Here is an 18,524-nt window from a genome sequence, read left to right on the forward strand (position 1 = left end):
GTTCAACATGTTCCTTATTCTAGCTGTAACTATGATCTCAGAAAAAGTTTACCTTTTTTCCTAGGCTTCAGAAGTAGAGTATGAACTAACTTCATATTCATTCATTCATTCATTCATTCATTCATTCATTTCCTCACTCGAGAACATTTTTGCATTTATCTTCAGATACAGTGGGAAGGAGAGAGGGAGGAAGAGACAGAGAAAGAGAAACATTGATGGGAGAGAGACACATCGACTGGTTGCTACCTGCACACCCCAACTGGGGCCAGGGACTAACTGCAACCAAGGTACGTGCTTTTAGTAGGAACCGAACCCGGGTCTCTCTGGTTCATGAGCCGATGCTCTAACTGCTGAGCCAAACCCACCAGGGCTAACTTTATTTTATTAAATACTGTGGAGAAAGAAGGTTTAAGCTACTTCTAATCAAGAACAGAAATGTAGCATGTTTTAAAATACTATCATTGTTTTGAGTCTATATTGTTTCACATTATGAAGAAAAGAAAAACACCTGGTATTTTATGTGTTGGGTTTTTCTTTTATTGTGTTAATTTCTAACACTTTTGTCTTTAATAAGGGACTTGCAACAGAGCATTGCCAGAGAACCTAGTGCTCCTTCAATTCCTACACCTGCGTATCAGACCTCTCCAGCAGGGGGACATGCTCCCACTCCTCCAACTCCAGCACCAAGAACCACTGCGGTCAGTAAGCGAACATTTTTTAAATGGAACTTTTACATAAGTGACAGCTTACTTGCTATAAAGGATAAAACAGAGTTCATACTGGAGAAATCTAGTGTCACCATTTTGATCAGATGGCCAACCTGATATTTTGCAGTATGAAGAATTCTTGCCAAAAAATGTTTAACTTGAATCTAATCAAGTCTTTAGAACCAGTTTTCAGTTTAATAGCAAATTTGGTGATGAAACCAGAAGTTCATTGTGCCATTATTAAACAGTTGTACAAATCTAGAACTAGGACCTTTTATGAGACCTTGGCTTGGTCTTTTCTAAAAGTGAATGTCATAGAAAGAAAATAAAAATAGAGGACATGTTTTAGATTAAAAGAGAGGAAAGATTCATAATAATCAAGTGTAATACATGAATCTTGATTGGCTCTTGGTTCATAAAAATGTCTGTAAGAACTTTTTTGATGATAAACAGGGAAACTTAAATGTGGAGTGGACATTTGAAGCTATTAGGGAATAAGAGTTAATTTTCTTAGGGTGAAATGGTATTGTGATTATATAGGAGAACATTAGAACTTACATGTTTATTATACTGTTCTTTTAAGTGCTCTGGTACTTGAAAATTTTTATAAAATGTTGGGCCAGGACAAGATTACAGTAATACACTGTACCCGACCTGCTCCTTCCTCTCTCCTCAAATGTCTAACCATTGTGGGAGCAGTATTGAGTAGTAAATGATTAAATATTGGGCATCAGGAAAAGAGCAGTGGCTATGGAGGATCAACAAATTGGAGAATTATTCCTCAACCATGATACATTTCTGGAGCAATAAGCCAACATTTAAGAATGGGAATTAGAAGTGTATCGGGTTGAATTCTAGAGTTTCTCATATGTCTTCATTTATTTTAACTGATAACAATTTGAGAGAAACGTGAAACATTTTGTAGTTAATGCTGACTTTTTCTTGTAGCCTAATAAGCCCCAGCCCCCAGCCCGGCCTCCACCTCCTATTCTTCCAGCAAATCGAGCTCCTTCTGCTGCTGCTTCAGCTCCAGCTCCGGCGGGGACCGGGACTACTGCACCGGCTCCATCACAGACTCCTGGTTCAGCTCCCCTTCCTCAGGCCCAGGGACCCCCCTACCCCACCTATCCAGGATATCCCGGGTAAGGCTGAAACTTTGTTTTTCCCAGTGAATTGGTTAATGTTCCAGCTCTGGTTAACCTTTTAAAACAGGGTTATTGCTTCTCTGAATGGATGTGTCACAAATGAATAAGCTGCATGTCAGTGCATACAGAAATAAAAATAATGTTACAGTCATTTATTTGAATAGTTGGATAGCCATTTCACAAGCATATTTATGTTTGTAGTTTTTGGGTTTATATTAAGTAAATCTCTTCTGTATGGAATTTAGAATGTGTTTCCTTGATCTTGTTTATTTAGGTGATAAACAGGTGCCTTTTCTGAGCTTAGCATGAGCAAGACTGATAAGGCCTTACTTACATGCCTGTACTTTGAAATCTTTGCATTCTGATAAACTGTTGAGCAGAAATTTATGTAATTATAGAATGTACTTTCTTAAAGATTAGCTTTGTGATAATTTGTTAATCTTAAAATCAACATTGGACTATTTTTTTAAGTGTGCTTCAAATGTGACTAAGTCCATTCTGTCTGTCTTCCCACTATTAGAACTTGGTATCTTTCATTTCAATTAATAACAGGATTAGGAACACTTTCCTCTAACAGGTACCTTGAAACAGCTGTTTTTTTCCCCCCTTTCTCCACTATTCTTCAACAGACAGAAATGGAAACAAATGGCTTTCTTAAAAAAAAATGGTTTTAGAATAATTGTAATATGTTTCATTTTTTTGGTATTTGATTTATCAATCCAATTCTTTTGTTTTCTTCTTCCCTTCAGGTATTGCCAAATGCCCATGCCCATGGGCTATAACCCTTATGCATACGGCCAGTATAATATGCCATATCCGCCACTGTATCATCAGAGCCCTGGACAGGCTCCGTACCCAGGACCCCAGCAGCCTTCGTACCCCTTCCCTCAGCCCCCACAGCAGCCTTACTATCCACAGCAGTAATATGTCAGCTCAGAAGCTCAGCTGGTTTAGTTCAAAGGGAAAGAAATACCAATCCTGCAATAAGTGTACTAAACTCCACGCTCTGGTTAAAATAATGTACTCTACTGTACTGAATGCAGTGTATAATTTTTGTCTGCGGCTAAAATCTAAAAGCTGTGCCCCAGTTCCACATTTGATTGCACAAGTGAGATTCACTGCTGTTGCAGTATCAACAATAGGTATGATAGGATTTGAAATAAATTATATACAGTTTGTAGAAGTTGAACCCACAAGTGAAACCTTTGAAAAGATTATACTTATGTCTACGTAAGATGTGATTGGGACATCAGATACTTAAGGTGATGGTTTAAGTACTGATATTCAAGAAAACCAAATTTTCTATTTTGGTTTTTTGATTTGGTTTTATTTTCATTATACTATTTTGCATAATCAAAGCATTGTAATCTTATAATTTAAAAATAAATTACTTAAGAACAGTTACTGTTATGTTTTGTCATTGATTCTCATTACTGTCTAATTTCTTTCTGGTATTAGTCTCATTTTACATGTATGTGGGTTAAGCAGGTACTGTGTTAAAGTGCATGATTAGTGCAGGTTAATAGTCAGGTTCAAGTACATTTTATAGGCAAACCAAAAGAATAGTATCATAATTTGTCTTTCATATGCTGATTAATATATTAATTTTGAAATTTATTTAGAAAAGTCCTATAATGTGGAAGGAACACAAATGGTACCAAAGATTCTTCAAAGAAGTATACAAATAAATATGTATATTTAATGTTTTATTAGTTTCTCCAAGAAATTGGTACAAATTCTGTTTTTTTTTTTTTTTAATAACCTGGTTAAAATATATTATTGACAATACTGTATAATATAATGGGATTGTTTAAAGAAAATTTACTGTACCCTTTTTTTTTCACCTTACTGTCTTAACTTAGAAACATTTAATGCACAGTGTATGTGAATAGATTTAAAGCCCTTTCATTTTTATGCTCCTAAAGATTGGACTATTTTATAATTCAGGGAGCACACAAAACAGTTGTTGGGAGCATATGCCAATTCTGGAATAGGCTGTGTATTTAATATTAATCTCTGCTGTTAGGATAACTAATCACTGTACAGACCTCGGTAATAATAGACATGCTTCATGGAATGAGAAAATGAGAAAGGAATGAGTTGTTTGATAGCAAAGTGGGATCTGTTCTGTGTGAGGTTTGTTTCTGAACACATTAGGCATATGAGCAGTTTTCCAATGAATTGGTTTATGTTTATTTTTTAAGTTTTAATGCTGACATTTTCTTGCATTACTGTTTCATTTAAATGATACTGTCACTTGGTTCACTGTTTTCATTGACAGTTTGGGTTTATATTTTAAATATTGGACTGAAGGTGTGATTGTAAAAGGGAGTGACTTGGTTTTAAGATACATGTATATTTTTAAAAATCTGACTTTGTTGTGTGTAGAAAACACGAGGGCAGGTTACTGCAATATAAACGACCTTTACATGGAATATTGCAATTGGTTTAAAGTCCAAAAGTCCAAACCTTGGCAAAGAAATAGTTTTTTACATATTAAAGTTAAGTTTTATTAATGTGCAATCATGTAAGTATGACATGGGCTTATTTGACTCTTGTGTAAATGACATTTAAAGTTCTACATTCTTATTACTCAAGGTATCATATACTAACAAGATACTCTGTGAAAGGGGTATTCCAAATTGCTAGTTTATAACTCTTACTAATGCAGAAAAAAAACAAAATTGGCCTGAATATTCTCTTGGGGAAAGATGGTGCTAAAAAAGAAGAGTAAGTGCATTCAAAGGCCAAAAGAGAAGTTACCAGGCATTTAGCCCATTTCCCACGCTAAGCTAGGCCTGCTCCCAGAGAGCCACAAGAAATTCTAGGGAAAGGAGTGTCCACAGCCCCTCATGACAGCCTCTGCCAGCATGCCTGACTCCCTCAATTCTGTCAGCAAAGCCTTTTGATGCAGCACCCCAGACCCATTCCATCTTGTCTGTTCACTTATCCTTGAGATAATTGAGGATTCTTTCTTTTGGTCATCTTTGTCTAGGTACAGATGACCAAGCTCCTGCAGGCCTCCATTACGGGCTCTGTGCTTACAGGTCTGTCTAGTTTCATTATGATGGCTCATTGAAAGATGTTTCTCTTAGGTCCCTTTTGCATTCTAGCAAACAAGAATGAAGCCCTCACTGGGCTTGTTTTTACCAACCTTTTTAATCCTTTGCTTATGTTCCATTATTCTACAAAATACCCCAAAACGTTGTTCTGGATAATGCTGTTGTTTTAGAGGTAGGAGAGAGTCACTCTGGTTCAGCTATGTTGTACCTGTGTTTATAATTAGGCTCTTTGATTATCTTCCTAACCTAAAGAAAGGAAACCATTCCAAGACCATTTATGTTGCACTTTGTAATACCGTTTTAAAAATGGATTATACTTCAAGTAATGAAACTCTGCATAGGGAGCTACTCAGAAGTGGGGTAAACATGAACTTCTCTTATTTCTTTTGCTTAGTGGCAGACAGATGGTCTGACTTCTCTTTCTGGTGTAAAGTACTGGGTTGCTTCTCTGCCCCTTGGTCTTTATTCTCAGTTAAGAAAAATACTCATATGTCACTGCAAACCATTTAATCTTTGTGAGATATCACATACCCATACCCCCAGCTTTGCAATTTATAATCTCCTCCCCAAATCTAAATAGTACAGAACAAAGAACAAGGTTTCACAGTCTTCTGTTCCTAATGTTTTATCCCAGTCAGCAGCCTTTCTAGTCCAACACAAAATTTTAAAGTTTTCCATTAGAGCTTTACCATTTGCAGAAATGCTTTGTACAGTGCGACTAGTTAAGTAGGTTTTAGTTTGCTAATAGGGATTTCCCCCCTCAGTATATCTTGAAGAAACTTGCTGTTAACTTAAGTGGCATCTCTCTTTTTAAACAACTGCAATTCATAGTTGATCCACAGAACAGGATACAATGTAGAAAAAACAACTGTGCTGTAGTGTTGTAATTACTAGTTTAAAAGTAGACTTTAGAACTAAATGGTGATTATAAAATTTACAAGGAAGAGCAAAGAAGGAAAAATTCTATTTTTAAAGAAAAAGAGAATATTCAGGCTTTATTTCTGGTATGAAGTTTATATTTTTAAAAAATCCTATATTATCACACCAGAGATTTTAGATTCTTTTCTGGTTACAAACATTGCTGGTAGTTGGATTATATTTTTATTGTATTCATTTCTCTTAGGGGGAAAATTGTAAAGCAACAGAGGTTCCAGATGACTGTATCCTGGAAATAAAAGTTGAAACATTCTTACTTCCTTGGAGTATGAATTATTATTTAAAGTGCCTATTCTTCAGCTTTATAGTTTCTGTAATTTCTTTAACAAATGGTGGGTTGGGAAATAAAAAAAGAGCCACTTTGACTAAATGCATGAAATGATAAAGGGAAGACAATGTTTAGTAGCTGTCAACCCTGTAATATATCATGGACTGACCATGTTTTTCCTTAGGATTTGCCCCAGCTCTTTCAGATGGGTAATTTCTTCAAGTGTTATTTTTTGAGTTAATTTTCGGTAATGTTTGGCAAGATTGTATTATTCAGTTAATCGGATGAGGGTGGTGAAAAAAATGTGTTAATCGTTTAAAACATTTCTTCTTTCTTCCCACTCCGCCCATGTACTAAGGTCAGGTGCAACTGTTTTATTATGTAGCTTAGAATACACAATTTATCAGAAGATGTGTTGATTTTGTATGCCTTTCAGGTTTGTTCAAGGGGAACAAGCTAGCTGCAGGAATGAATCAGTCCAAAGCCCTATTATTTTAAATACATGAAAATTGGGTATAGTTAAATCTTTTTTTTTTAAATCCTCACTTGAGGATATGTTTTTCTTGATTTTAGCGAGGAAGGAAAGAGAAACATCGATCAATTAGCCCACTCCCTGTGCACCCCTCTTCTGTTCCCCTATGCCCCCCAACCAGGGATTGAACCAGCAACCTAGGTATGTGCCCTGACCAGGAATAGCACCTGCAACCATTTGGTGTATGGGAAGATGCTCAAACCAACTGAGCCATCAGGCCAGGGCTAGTTAAATCTTTGTTTTCACTTACCTGGCGTCTGGGTTGGAGAGTAGGGTTCACACTGAGGGCTTGGGGACCTAGGTGTGTTGGGTAGGAGGACAGTGGGGATCTAAGGAACCTTCCCGGGAACTTGACAGGGTGACTGAGAAGCTGTATAAGCCTGTACTGCTTTAGCATTTGCTACCACCGGGCGGAGTTGGCTTGGCCACTGCCTGTGAGCAGACTTGAACTTGCCTCGAGCCTGTGCACCAGTGTTTCTGCCCACTGACCAGGTTTGCCTTTGTGGATAACAGGGCACACCCATGTCTGCCTTAGCACCGCTGCCTGCAAGGGGCCCTGGCTTCTGTCCTCTGCGTTCTGATATCCTTCCTTTTTGCTTAAAAGTAACTTAAGTCCGTCCCTTTTAACAAATGAACATCAAGTAATACAGGCGAATAGGTCGATTACCATCGTATTTAAAGTTTCCCTGTATTTTTAACTGAGGCTTTACAGATTTTTCTACTCTAAGTGGAAGAATCAACTTGCAGAGGTCACATGGCTGCTGAGTCACTGAGCTGGGGCCCAGATCTCTTGTCACCTCTGATCTGAACAACTGGAAGGACAAACATGTCTTTCTCTTGCATGCTCCCGCTTCTGCTAAAGACATCCAGCGTTTGATGAGTTCTTGTCACATTCTGCGTCCTCTTCTAAGCATTTAAAAGTCATTGACCCATTTTAACAGAGACTAGTGAGGTGGCCACTAATCCCATCCCGTTTTACAGGAGAGGAGGAAACAACACAGAAAGGGTGAGTACCTGGGGCTGGCAGGTGATGGGGCGGGGATCTCACCAAGACGAAAAGTTAAAGACTTTTAAAAAGAGTTTTTCTGTTTTGTTTTGTTTTTTTTCCCAGAGCATTTGTTTTACAGGGCTTTTGCTTTCATTCCCAACATCCATCTATCCATTCATCCGTTAATTCTTATTCTTTTCTCTTCAATAATGCAATATAGAATAATATAGTTGAGAGACTACGTACTATTCCAGCTAACACTGCCTTCAAGGAATTCATACGCCAGGAAAGAGTATAATTGAACTAGGAGCAACGATTGCTTTGAAGGTGGATATTGCATTAAGATGGGAATAGGTGGGAGGGAGTTCTCCGGGCCTTTCTCCCTCTCAGCTGCAGCCAGGTTAGCTAGCCCCTGGCATATTCCCGCCCTCGGGGGCGGTCGCTGGGTGGAGCGCAGAAGCTGGAGTCTCTGGGGCCGGGGTGTGAAGGAAGTGACGAAATCTCAGAGGGGATAGCTTTTTGGTCTCGAGGGATGGTGTCACACTTCACAAGGTGGGCTTCCACAGCAAAGGGACCATGAGTCTGGGCAGCATGAAACACCGGCTCAGGGCCTGCCCCCACCTTGGGTATTCGTGCGGGAGCCAATAATGTGTGAGACCCTGTGTGGGATGGGCTTTAGAGCCTAAATGACTTCAATAAATAAGGAATGGCTCCCTCCCGCGTGCACGGGTTGGTCAGCTTCAGTTGGCAGCCGCACGGCACACGGGCCATCTCGGACAGAGCCAACACCGTGCCCTGCACATCTGCACGCGCGGCTGGCGACAGCACTGCGCTCACGGTCTCTCAACCTGTTTCCTCTTACGTGCACCTGTATCGTTGCCATGGTGTTCGCCTTCAGGCAAATGGAACCCTCTGCTGACACTCGGTTGTAAGATTGTAAGAGCCCCTCACGAGGGGCTGCGTGTGGAGGTGAGTGAGAGGACCTGATTAACCATGCACGGTGACCCCCGTCGGGTCATTGCAGCCCCCTCTGTCCTTGGAATGTGGTTTGGTCCACCGTTCTCATTGAAAACAGGTTTCAAGGTCAGAACCTTGAGAGACCAGGTGCTGGTGAGACCATCAGGACCGAACACGTGACTGAACCACGTTACGGCCTCTATATAAACGTTCACGATTCCCGCAGGCCACGGGGCAGGCCACGGTGCGGAGATCGACTGGGCTTGTGGCCTTGAGACAAGCCTGGTGACCAAGTTCCCTGGCTTGTGAAACCACCACGTATGACCTCTTTAGTCACCTGTCATCAGCCTCACCTGGGCCCCAATCCTGGCCCCAGCCGGGAGCACTGTTTGATTCTGAGCAAGACATGTCTGCTCTCCGTCTCCATATCCTTGCTGGTGAACTGGTAACGGCCCTTCCTCAGGAAGGGAGGGTGCTGCAGGGCTGGCCCCCGGAGGAGCTCAAGCCCTCCTGGCTGTTGTAGTGACTACCAGCACAGGTGACTTCCCCCTCAGTCTGGTGGTGGTGGCGGCCCTTCTATGACTCCAGGCTTATCTGTACTTTCTCTTGCTGAAACCCGCCCCTGTTTCTGGCATGTTCAGTCAGGATAGGACAGAAGCTGGTGCTCCTGGTGTTTAGACTGGTGGTGTTTCAGTTGCATTAAATGTGTGCAATTGAATTTAACTATGATTTCCTAGGTCTCACACACCCCGGCGATAACAATAGCATCCCCCACTCCCGGAACACTACAACAGCTGAGAAACTGCGCAATGAGTGAGAGATGAGCTAGGTTAGAATAGTTGGGCTCCATCAACACCAGGGTCTGTGGACAGAATTCAGGAGGCTCACATCCTAGAATGGGGAAAGATTGGACGCCTATGTTTACTAGCCTCTCACTAAAATAGAGAATTTTCTTCTATTGTAAATGGCAACTAGAAGTCAAATACTGACCTTTGTAATGTTACCAGAGCCTATAACTTTGTCACTTGTAGAAATCCTAGTTAATTAGATCTGCCACTAGTTCTTGTCCACTGTGTTAGAGGAACACCTATTAGGATAGCCCCATTTGTTTAATACTTAAATAAATAAATCTAATATAACTGGCTGTCTTTGTTATAATATACAGGCTTTACCTGATTGTCAATATGGTTCATAGCACGAAAAGTTTTATTCACCTCCAGACATTAGAAAACTTTGTAGGTAAGAGTGGCAATTTCCAGTTAGACCACAAGAGGGAACTCTTTCCCAACGAATGTTTTAAAAGAGCTCAGCGGGGCTTTTTCCTCTCCCCTTTCAACTCGTGTTCTAAAATTGGTTCAAGTTTTCTTCTTTACCGTTGGCAATGTAATTGGGGCCCTGTGAGGAGGCTCTGTATCTGATTTCCTGCCAAGAGCTGAAGCATCCTAGCATTGTGAATCCAGGAAGCTGGGAAACAAAAAAGCAAGTCTCCCAGGCACTAGATAACTCTTAGCACCCACAGCATGTTTTCTGCCCACCCCCCCATCCCCAAACAAAAACTACCTTGTAAAGCAGAGAGTACACTTGATTTGTTATTCTGATAGGAACAGACCCTTTGGTAGGGTAGAGACATGGCTGGAGGCTTCCCCTTAATTAAAGGCTGTTAGCAGAAGGTGTGTGAGTGAGTGGGAGCCGGAGGGGGCAGGGGCAGGGGCGGGAGGGGGCAGGGGCAGGGGCGGCCAGTGTAGAAGGGAGGGAGAGGAGAACTTTATAGGCAGAGAAAGGCCGTGATCCTATAATAAAAACCTAACGACCTAGCCAGGCCTTCACTTCCTTCTGCAGTGGTTGCCCCCAGGGCTGATTTTAATGGGAACAATTTCACACGTTCCTTGTCCTTTGGCCGCGTCAGCACATAGGTCACTGTATATATTTAACGACTCAGAATAGAGGTCTTAGAGTGTCTGATTTCAAAAGGCAGCAGCCATTTTTACTCGTCAGCTTCAAACTAAGGCACAGCTCTGCACACCCGCACTCCCCTGAAGTAGGTCAGGCGGAAGGAGGTGCAGGGACATGTCTGTGTGGTGGGGTCACTACCACTGGGTGTCCAGATCTGTGCTCAGACTCCCCCACTGACTCTAAAATTAACATTTGCTACCCTATGGGCTTCTCTGTCCTTTAAAGATGGTTGCTGTTGTCTTTGCAATTTTCACATAAGCAATGCTGTCTGCCTTTTCTTTTTCCTCCCTCCCTCCCTCCCTCCCTCCCTCCCTCTCTCTGTCTTTCATTCACACATTCCTTCACTCATGCATGAATGCCCCACAGAATGCTTGACTCTGCATAGGGTCTTTTCAGCTATATCACCTGCATCAGGACCTTCTCTGAGCCTCAGTTTCCTCCTGTATAAGATGGGCATCATATTACCTCCCTCATGAGACTTGTGAGAATTGCGAAAGCCAAGTGCACACAGCACCATTCCTGGCTATTATTACCGAGGATCGGAGAGTTGTTCCTCGAGTGTGTGGGGTCCACGGGGCCGGCAATTATTAGCAGCCAAGCATCCTGCTGCTTCGTGGCACTGTTACCCCAATACCCTGGTGAACTGAATAAATGCTTTTCATTACGGTGCCGTAGATTTTCTCTGTGAGAGGGCAGCGTGACAAATGGTCTGGAGCACGGGCTAGGGATGGCCCGGGCTCAGTCCCAGGTCTGACATTTAGTGGCTGCGAGACTTGAAGCTAATTACTGAGCCCCTCTGTGCTCCAGCTTCCCCGTATTTAAAACGGGCGCAGTGATGGCATTTTCTGCGTAAGGTTATTATGAGTTAGTACACGGAGAACCTTTAGTGTGGTCCCTGGCACACAGGAAGCTCTCAGAAGTATGAGCTTTCACGACTGTGGTCATTACCCTTGGCAACTTGGTCAATGTTCTCTTGACAAACTGCAGTCTGCAAGTCAGTCTAGACCAGGGGTCTCAGGTCCCTGGACCCTGTTTCCTCAACATGCTGTGGTGAGCGGGGAGGGGCGTGGATGAGTGGTGATGTGGTGTTCAGGGAGGTCACTGAGAGGACGTGACTGCTGGTGAGTCCTCGAGGAGCTGGACCTGGCACATGGAAGCTCCTCGTGTGCTCCCTTGTGCGTGGCGTGTGCTTGTGCCCACTGTTCTGACAGTGGGAGCATTTCAAGGACACGACCTTGAGAGAGGAACACGTCGCTGAGACCTCTGTACGGAATGTGACGGAGCCCAAGCAAGGCCTCTTGTAAGCTTTTAAGATTCTGCTGGATGCCCAGCCAGTGCTGCTCAGTGGGTGAGTGTGGACTCATGCACCAAGCGGTCGCTGGTTCGATTCCTGGTCAGGGCACGTGCCCAGGTTGTGGGCCAAATCCCCAGTGAGGGGCATGCAGGAGGCGGCCAATTGATGTTCTCGCTCATGGATGTTTCTATCTCTCCCTCTCCCTTCCTCTCTCTCTAAAATCAATAAAAAAGAAAAAAAAAGTAGATTCTGGCGGATGGTGTGGAGATCTACTTGTCTTGTGACTGCCCGAAACAAACCTCTTAAGTAGGTTCCCGTGCCGTTTACCGATCTGGGGCGGCCGGACTCTTTCTTTGGTCTCTCCCTGCTCTCTGTGTATGGGGCCAGTTGTTGACTGTGCAGGCATGTCCAGAAATGAGTGCAGCCAACATGTGTCAGTGGGGGGCAGGGACTGTGGTGGGAGTGGTGGGTGATGACGGATGGGTGTGGGTGGACTGAGGGTAGGTAGTTGCTGGTAGTCTGGGTGGGGGAGGATGATGGAGGAGCTGGAGATGACCATGGACCCATGGAGGTGCGGCAGTGGTGGTGGGGTGGGAGGACCTACCCTCTCTGACTCCTTGGAGGCCGTCGTGCTGAGACTAACGCCAGGAGCCAGGTGTGTCCCTGATATAGCAGAGGCCCGGCACAGAGCCCTGCTGGCACCGGTCTGCACTCCCCCCACCAGGGTCAGTCCTGGGGCTGCAGCTCATAGGTCAGTTTCAGCAGGTGGTCTAAGAACCTGTTTCATTCATTTTTGGACATGCCTGCACTTTCTTTATAGTCTCACCTCATATTTCATTTCTTTGTCCCCCTCTGAGAAACCACGAGCACCATTGTACAAACGTTTCTCATACCGTCCCTTTGATGTCGGGGTCAGATAAAAGAACCCTGCTTTATGGGTGACAAAATTGAGGTGATTCTTCAGGTCACATGTTTCTTAAACGATCGAGAGGTGGCATCTGGTTTAAAACCCTTACTGTGGCAGGCAGAATTAATTTTTGTTGGGGAAAAAAAAGGGCATTTTGTAATATTTCAACCTCCCCTCAACTATGGAAAAAGAGATGGCGAGAAAAGCTTTCTTCTCTGGTTCAGAGAGCCATGCTGGGCACGGTCTCTTCTGCGTATTTGTCTGTGACCCTAATTCCTCTCTGAGGACAGCAAAGTACTGGGGCTGGGGGTGGAGTTGATGTTGCAGGAATGAGCGAGGAGACGGGAGTAAGAGGTGAAGTTTGCATATTTTCAATTGGTTGGATTGATAGAGAGAGGAAGGGGGAGAGAGAGACGGATTTGTTGTTCCACTCATTGTGCATTCACTGGCTGGTTCTTGTGTGTGCGCACACCGGGTGTCAAACCCGCAACCGTGGGGTACGGGGATGATGCTCTCGCCAACTGAGCTGCACAGCCAGGGTGAAGTTAGCATTGGAAACTGGTGGCTGAGTGGTATTTGCACTCAGGGAACCATTTCAGAGAGACAAGAAAACACAACCTGTCGTTTCGACCACTTAAAAAATCATTTGCTCCCCATTCCGTGAGGCTGAGGAAAATGCTGTTTGCCTCGGTCAGGGCGGCTCAGTCTGCCTGACCGCCTTTGCAGAAGGCCGCTGCGGCCGGTCCCGCCAGGGTGGCGCCCGGTGGCCCCTGGGCAGCGCGGGGCAGCGTGCCTTCCAGCGGCTACACTGCAAAAGAAACGAAGGGTCCGCCTCAGGCCACACTTCTCTCCAGGAGGCTGCTTCCTGAAGCTGCTAATCGTGCATGTTAAACAGGAACCATGGGCTCCGCTCCTATTGGCAGATGTTTTATGGGGGTGATTCAAACCTTAGGACTCGTCCCTTCTTCCCTCTGGCGAAGGATTTTGACCTTATCAGCTCATTAACTCGTGTTCCCGTTATTTGCCGCAGCCGCAGCCGTCTGCGTTCAATAAAGTGGCACAGCACCGTCAGGGGATGTTAGAGTCGCAGAGGTGGTCTCAGTGCACGAGCAACAGGGGTGCAAATTTAAGAACAGCTCAGACGGCAGAAATGAGCAGCAGTATCCGAAGTGCTGATGAAAAGCAACTTTCTAATATTCCCATCCTGTGGTTCCCCGCGGACGGGGCTGCGAGGGAGGACGACTTAGGGACGGTGTGGGGCTTGCTACTGAGATGCTCAGGGGCCTACCCGGGATGCTTTGTGGGGTGGAGTTTTGGGGTATTTATTCCACAGACACCCTAGGGACCAGCTCCGTGCTGAGGAAGACACGGCCCCTGTCCTCAGGGAATAAACACTCTGGTGGGAGAGGCAGAGAGACAATTTTACCAAGAAGTACGGAGAGGAAGCGAGGTTTGCCCCAGAGTGTTGTCCCCAGGAGGATTCAAGGAAGCTGAAGTTGCACAGGTGATGTAGAAATACGTGAGAGAGAAGTCTTACTCTGCCGGGTTGGAGGAAGTCAGGCGGGAAGAGCCTGCCAATGACCACCCGCCAAAGGCCACCCAGAATATACAGGCAGCTACCGTTGGGCGTGTCACCTGCTGCATGTAAGGAGGAGGCACATCACAGAGAGCCACAGAGGGTCTGGGTAAGAGGCCGTTCTGAGGGGCTTAATGGAGGATTTGGGCTTTGTTTTATGATTTGAGTACAAGGAAGTGGGGGCCTGTTCTGGATTGGTGGTGTTAGCAATTGGGATCCTTTGGTGACCGGGTCTCTTAATACTTTTAATCCAGGAGGTGGGAGAGACGGAGTGGGGTTGGAGATGTCATCAGAAAAGAACAATAGTGACTCATTTGAGCCGAGGGACAGGACGTTTGGTCATTCCTGTGGTTGCTGTGTGTGTGTTTTTATCTCTGTTCAGGTGTGGTTTTGGCGTAGTACTGTTGTCTAGTTGGAGTTCTCTACTGACGTCGTTTATTTCAGGGGAACATCGACACCTAGCCGGCAGCAACTAGGCCAACTATTAGCTGAACGTTCTCAGGGATGCTTTTGTTTTTCTCAGAATGCTTGCTTTGGGCACTGAAGGATGAATAGGAGTTTTCCAGATCAAAAAGGGAAGGCATCCCTGGCAGGGAGATGGAAAAGCTGGCGTGGAGAGAGGGAGGCTTGGAGGATGACTAGAGGCCGAGGGCACTGTGAGTAGCTCAAGATTCAGAAGTGGGCATGTGGGGCACCGGGGGAGGAAGTCCAGGGAGTCAGATGGGGACGGCCTTCGGGTCTGGTTGAGGAGCTTAGACTGTATCCCTTGGGCATCTTCAGCTGAGCGCTCACCTCAGAGCATCTGATCCGCAGATGTTTGTTGAATTGGGATGTACTTCATTTTCCTTGTACGTTCTTCTCTCTTCTACACCACATGTGGCCATCAAAGCCGAAGAGGAAAGCTACCGGAGGGAGGGGTATCCTTCTAGGAGTCCAGATACACTTCTCTTACAGTAACTCTTGGAATCCTGTCGTCACAGAGCTGGAGGAGTCTTGAGGCCCTTTTGGTTTGCCTGGCTCCTTTCTCAAAGGGGGACCTGAAGCTAGACATGGCAAAGTACCTGCTTACGGCTCCACAGCCGATCCTGGCAGGAGGACGTGAGCTTACATCTCCCGCTGCCCAGTCCCTGCTCCTTCCATCCCAGCCTGCGCTAGTCATTGAGAACTTCCCTCAATTCACGCCCTATAACCCTAGTGAGTCCTGGGGCTCCAGGGCTCAGTCACTGCAGAGACCCACCCCACGTGCACAAAAGCGCAGCTCCGCAGCCAGAAATAATTGAGAAGGACTTCCACGTGTTACGTGACTCTGCTGAAGAACTTTAGAGGGATATGGTTCATAGCAACACTTTGAAAGCCCTTTCCCCCACCCCTCTCTCAGCTTCTTCGATGTTCTCCTGTGCCAACACCCGCACTGCTTCTGTGATCACGTTCTCAGCAGACTCTCCTCTGCCCCCTCTGCCTCTCATCTCATTCTTTATTGGATAGATTGACCTGGCCCCTCTGCCCATCCCCTCCCTACCTTCTTGTCTCTCGGACCCATTCACCCCCGGGTATCAGTCCGGGCTGTGTCTGGTTGCATGTTAGAGAAACTTCATTACAGGGGCTAAAAAAGTAAGAGGTTGCTTTTTCTCCCTGAACAAGAAGCCCATAGGAAATGGTCCAGCAGCTCCCGCTTTCCTGCCCGCCAAGGGTAGCTTCCTTCTTCCCCCGATGACTGCTGAGCCTTTAGGCCGCGGGTGTGCACTCCGGCCGGAAGAGGGATGGCCAGAGGCAAAGGACAGGTGTTAGCTGAGCCGTTTCTTTGTGTCAGGAAAGCCATTACTTTCTTTGAGAACACACTTTGTAGATTTCCACTTTCATGCCATTGGCTGGAAATGGTCACGTGGCCATTACTAGGTATGTGTAACTGGTCACCTTGCAACCCTGGAAAACAAAACCAAACAGAATCCTGTTGATAAAGAGGGGAAGAATATATGTAGATATATGGCAAGAAGCTGGCAACATCTGGCAGACTTATTCTCCAGATTTTGCGTCACAAAAATTTGGGGGGCTGATTTGGCCGAAATAGGTTTCTTTTCCGGGTGGGATGGGGAGAGGTGATTAAGAAAAGTTATTCACATGTGAATAAAATATTCACTTCAATGAGTATGACCCATTGTAGAACACACTGATTTTGTTTCCAGTTTGCAAATTTTTAGACTTTAAAAACAGGTTAGAAATTTAGATAGACATTTAGGGATATATTGCCTATAGGGCTTTACTCTGAGATATCTCAGTTCCAAGAAGGCAAGTTTTCAAATGTTCTGCTTAGGAGGATTAGAGTTGTTTTTCTCTTATCGTGCACAAATAATTACAGAGAACAAGAACACCAAGCTCTTGGAACTATGATTTTAATTCTTATCTTTGTCAATGTGCACATAGACATTTTCAGGTTATTACAATGGGTACATTCCAATTGGTAATGATCTTTTCTTTTCATTTAACATACTTTTATAGATAGGATTTTATGGCCTGACAGTTCACATCGTTATTTTTAGTGACAATCTAATATTCTGATATGCTTGAGTCGACTTAGCCATTCCCCTTGGAGCAGAGAAGTATTTTAAAAATAGTTAACAACTGAGCTGTCATTAGCATCAGTCGATCAGAATAGACCAAACCACAGTAGCAGAGCATGTCCTGGATGTCCCTGCTGAACGGGGCATTAACTCTTTTGTTGTTGGGCTGCAGAGTGGTCCAGGGGTCCATTTGTTGGAGGTGGAAGATAGGGTAGTGGATAGTTACTAACGATACGGAAACATGGCGACAACTCAATAACCGGTTTCCTCAACTAGCTTTTGCTGTGTAACAAACAATTCTAAAACTTAGTGACTTAAAAAAACAATGGATTTAGCTCATGGGTTGGTGATCTGTGCTGGGGTCAGGTGGGTGATTCTTCTGGTCAATCATGTGTCTGTGGTCTGCTGCTTGTCAGACAATCAGTTCCTGGGGTTGCGGGGTCACCTGGTGTGATGGGGTGACTTGGCCATGTGTATTTCATCCTCCAGAAGGCTAGCCCAGGCTTTTCACATGGTTGGATGGAGTTCTAAGAAAACAAGCAAAAACATGAAAGGATTCCTGAGACCTGAACTTGGAATAGAATCATTATTTCGTCTGCTATACTTAATTGGCCAAAGCAAGTGTCAAGGTCAAACTCAAGGACAAGGAAACAGATTTTACCTCTGGATAGGAGATACTGTAAACTCATATTGAAACAAGTACGAATGCAGGGATGAGAATACTTTGGACCACTTCTGCAAAAAACTGCCATGGTGTTGCATACCAGAATGGCTGGCTAAAACTAGCTCTGATAATTTGTATTTTCTTTGGACATATACCACTACTATGAATATTTCTTTTCTTTTTCTAAGCCTCACCTAAGGATATTTTTCCTTTGATTGTTTTTAGATAGAATGGGAGGGAGGAAGGGAGGAAGGGAGAGAGATTGATTGGTTGCCTCCCACACAACTCCTACCCGGGCTGGGAATTGAACCTGCAACCGAGGTATGTGCCCTTGCCTGGGAATTAAACCTGAGACTCTTTGGTCTGTGAGCCGAGCTCTAACGGCTGAGCCAAACCTGCCAGAGCAAACATTTCTTGATGATTTCCCCACTCTTGGCATTAGAAAAATACTAATGGAGCCCTGGCCAGTTTGGCTCAGCGGTTGAACATCGACCTGCGGACCAGAGTCCCGTGTTCGGTTTCCACTAGGGGCACATACCACAAAAAAAAAAAAAAAAGAAAAGAAAAATACTAATGGAGCAGGATTGGAAGATCTTAGTCATTGGGGAGTCATCTCTTCACATTCTTTTCCAGCAGGGAAAATACACGGCAGTGAGCAGCACAACGTGAGATGTGGTTTCTGCTTTGGTAGTGGTTGTGTGGAGGGGTCTGAGGGTGTGTACGGGTGGCCCAGAGGGGGGATGTGGGTGGGAAGTGTGTGTGTGTGTGTGTTGTGTAAGGCAAGGCGGCCTAGGGGTAACGCTAGGTTTAGATGTGAAAATGAGTTAGCCAGACAGCGAATGTGAATTCCAGTAAGCACAAGCATTTCACCCCAGAGAATGAGGGCGCTCTGAGGAGGGGCAAGCTGGAGCAACACTGGGGTGAAAGCACAGCAGGGTCCTGAGTGCTTGTAGCCTGCTTTGACCTGTATGTCGGAG

The 18,524-nt window shown here is 44.7% G+C and overlaps 1 protein-coding gene across 2 annotated transcripts in view; it reads left to right on the forward strand.

The window, feature by feature from the left end:
* The window catches only part of LOC118633030 (programmed cell death 6 interacting protein), a 54,824-nt gene extending 51,184 nt beyond the window's left edge, over positions 1–3,640 (forward strand). Inside the window, exons 16-18 of one of the 2 annotated variants that reach the window (XM_036266442.1) lie at positions 575–698; positions 1,656–1,849; positions 2,602–3,252. In XM_036266442.1, the coding sequence (XP_036122335.1) occupies positions 575–698; positions 1,656–1,849; positions 2,602–2,776 (493 nt within the window). In that variant the 3' untranslated portion in view covers positions 2,777–3,252. Of the gene's footprint in view, positions 1–574; positions 699–1,655; positions 1,850–2,601 lie in introns of both variants that reach the window. The other variant, XM_036266443.1, reaches the window with a different exon arrangement.
* The last annotated feature ends 14,884 nt before the right edge of the window (positions 3,641–18,524 follow it).

This window comes from Molossus molossus, unplaced genomic scaffold (genome assembly GCF_014108415.1).
Source record: "Molossus molossus isolate mMolMol1 unplaced genomic scaffold, mMolMol1.p scaffold_m16_p_18, whole genome shotgun sequence".
In the NCBI taxonomy this organism is placed as follows: Eukaryota; Metazoa; Chordata; class Mammalia; order Chiroptera; family Molossidae; genus Molossus; species Molossus molossus.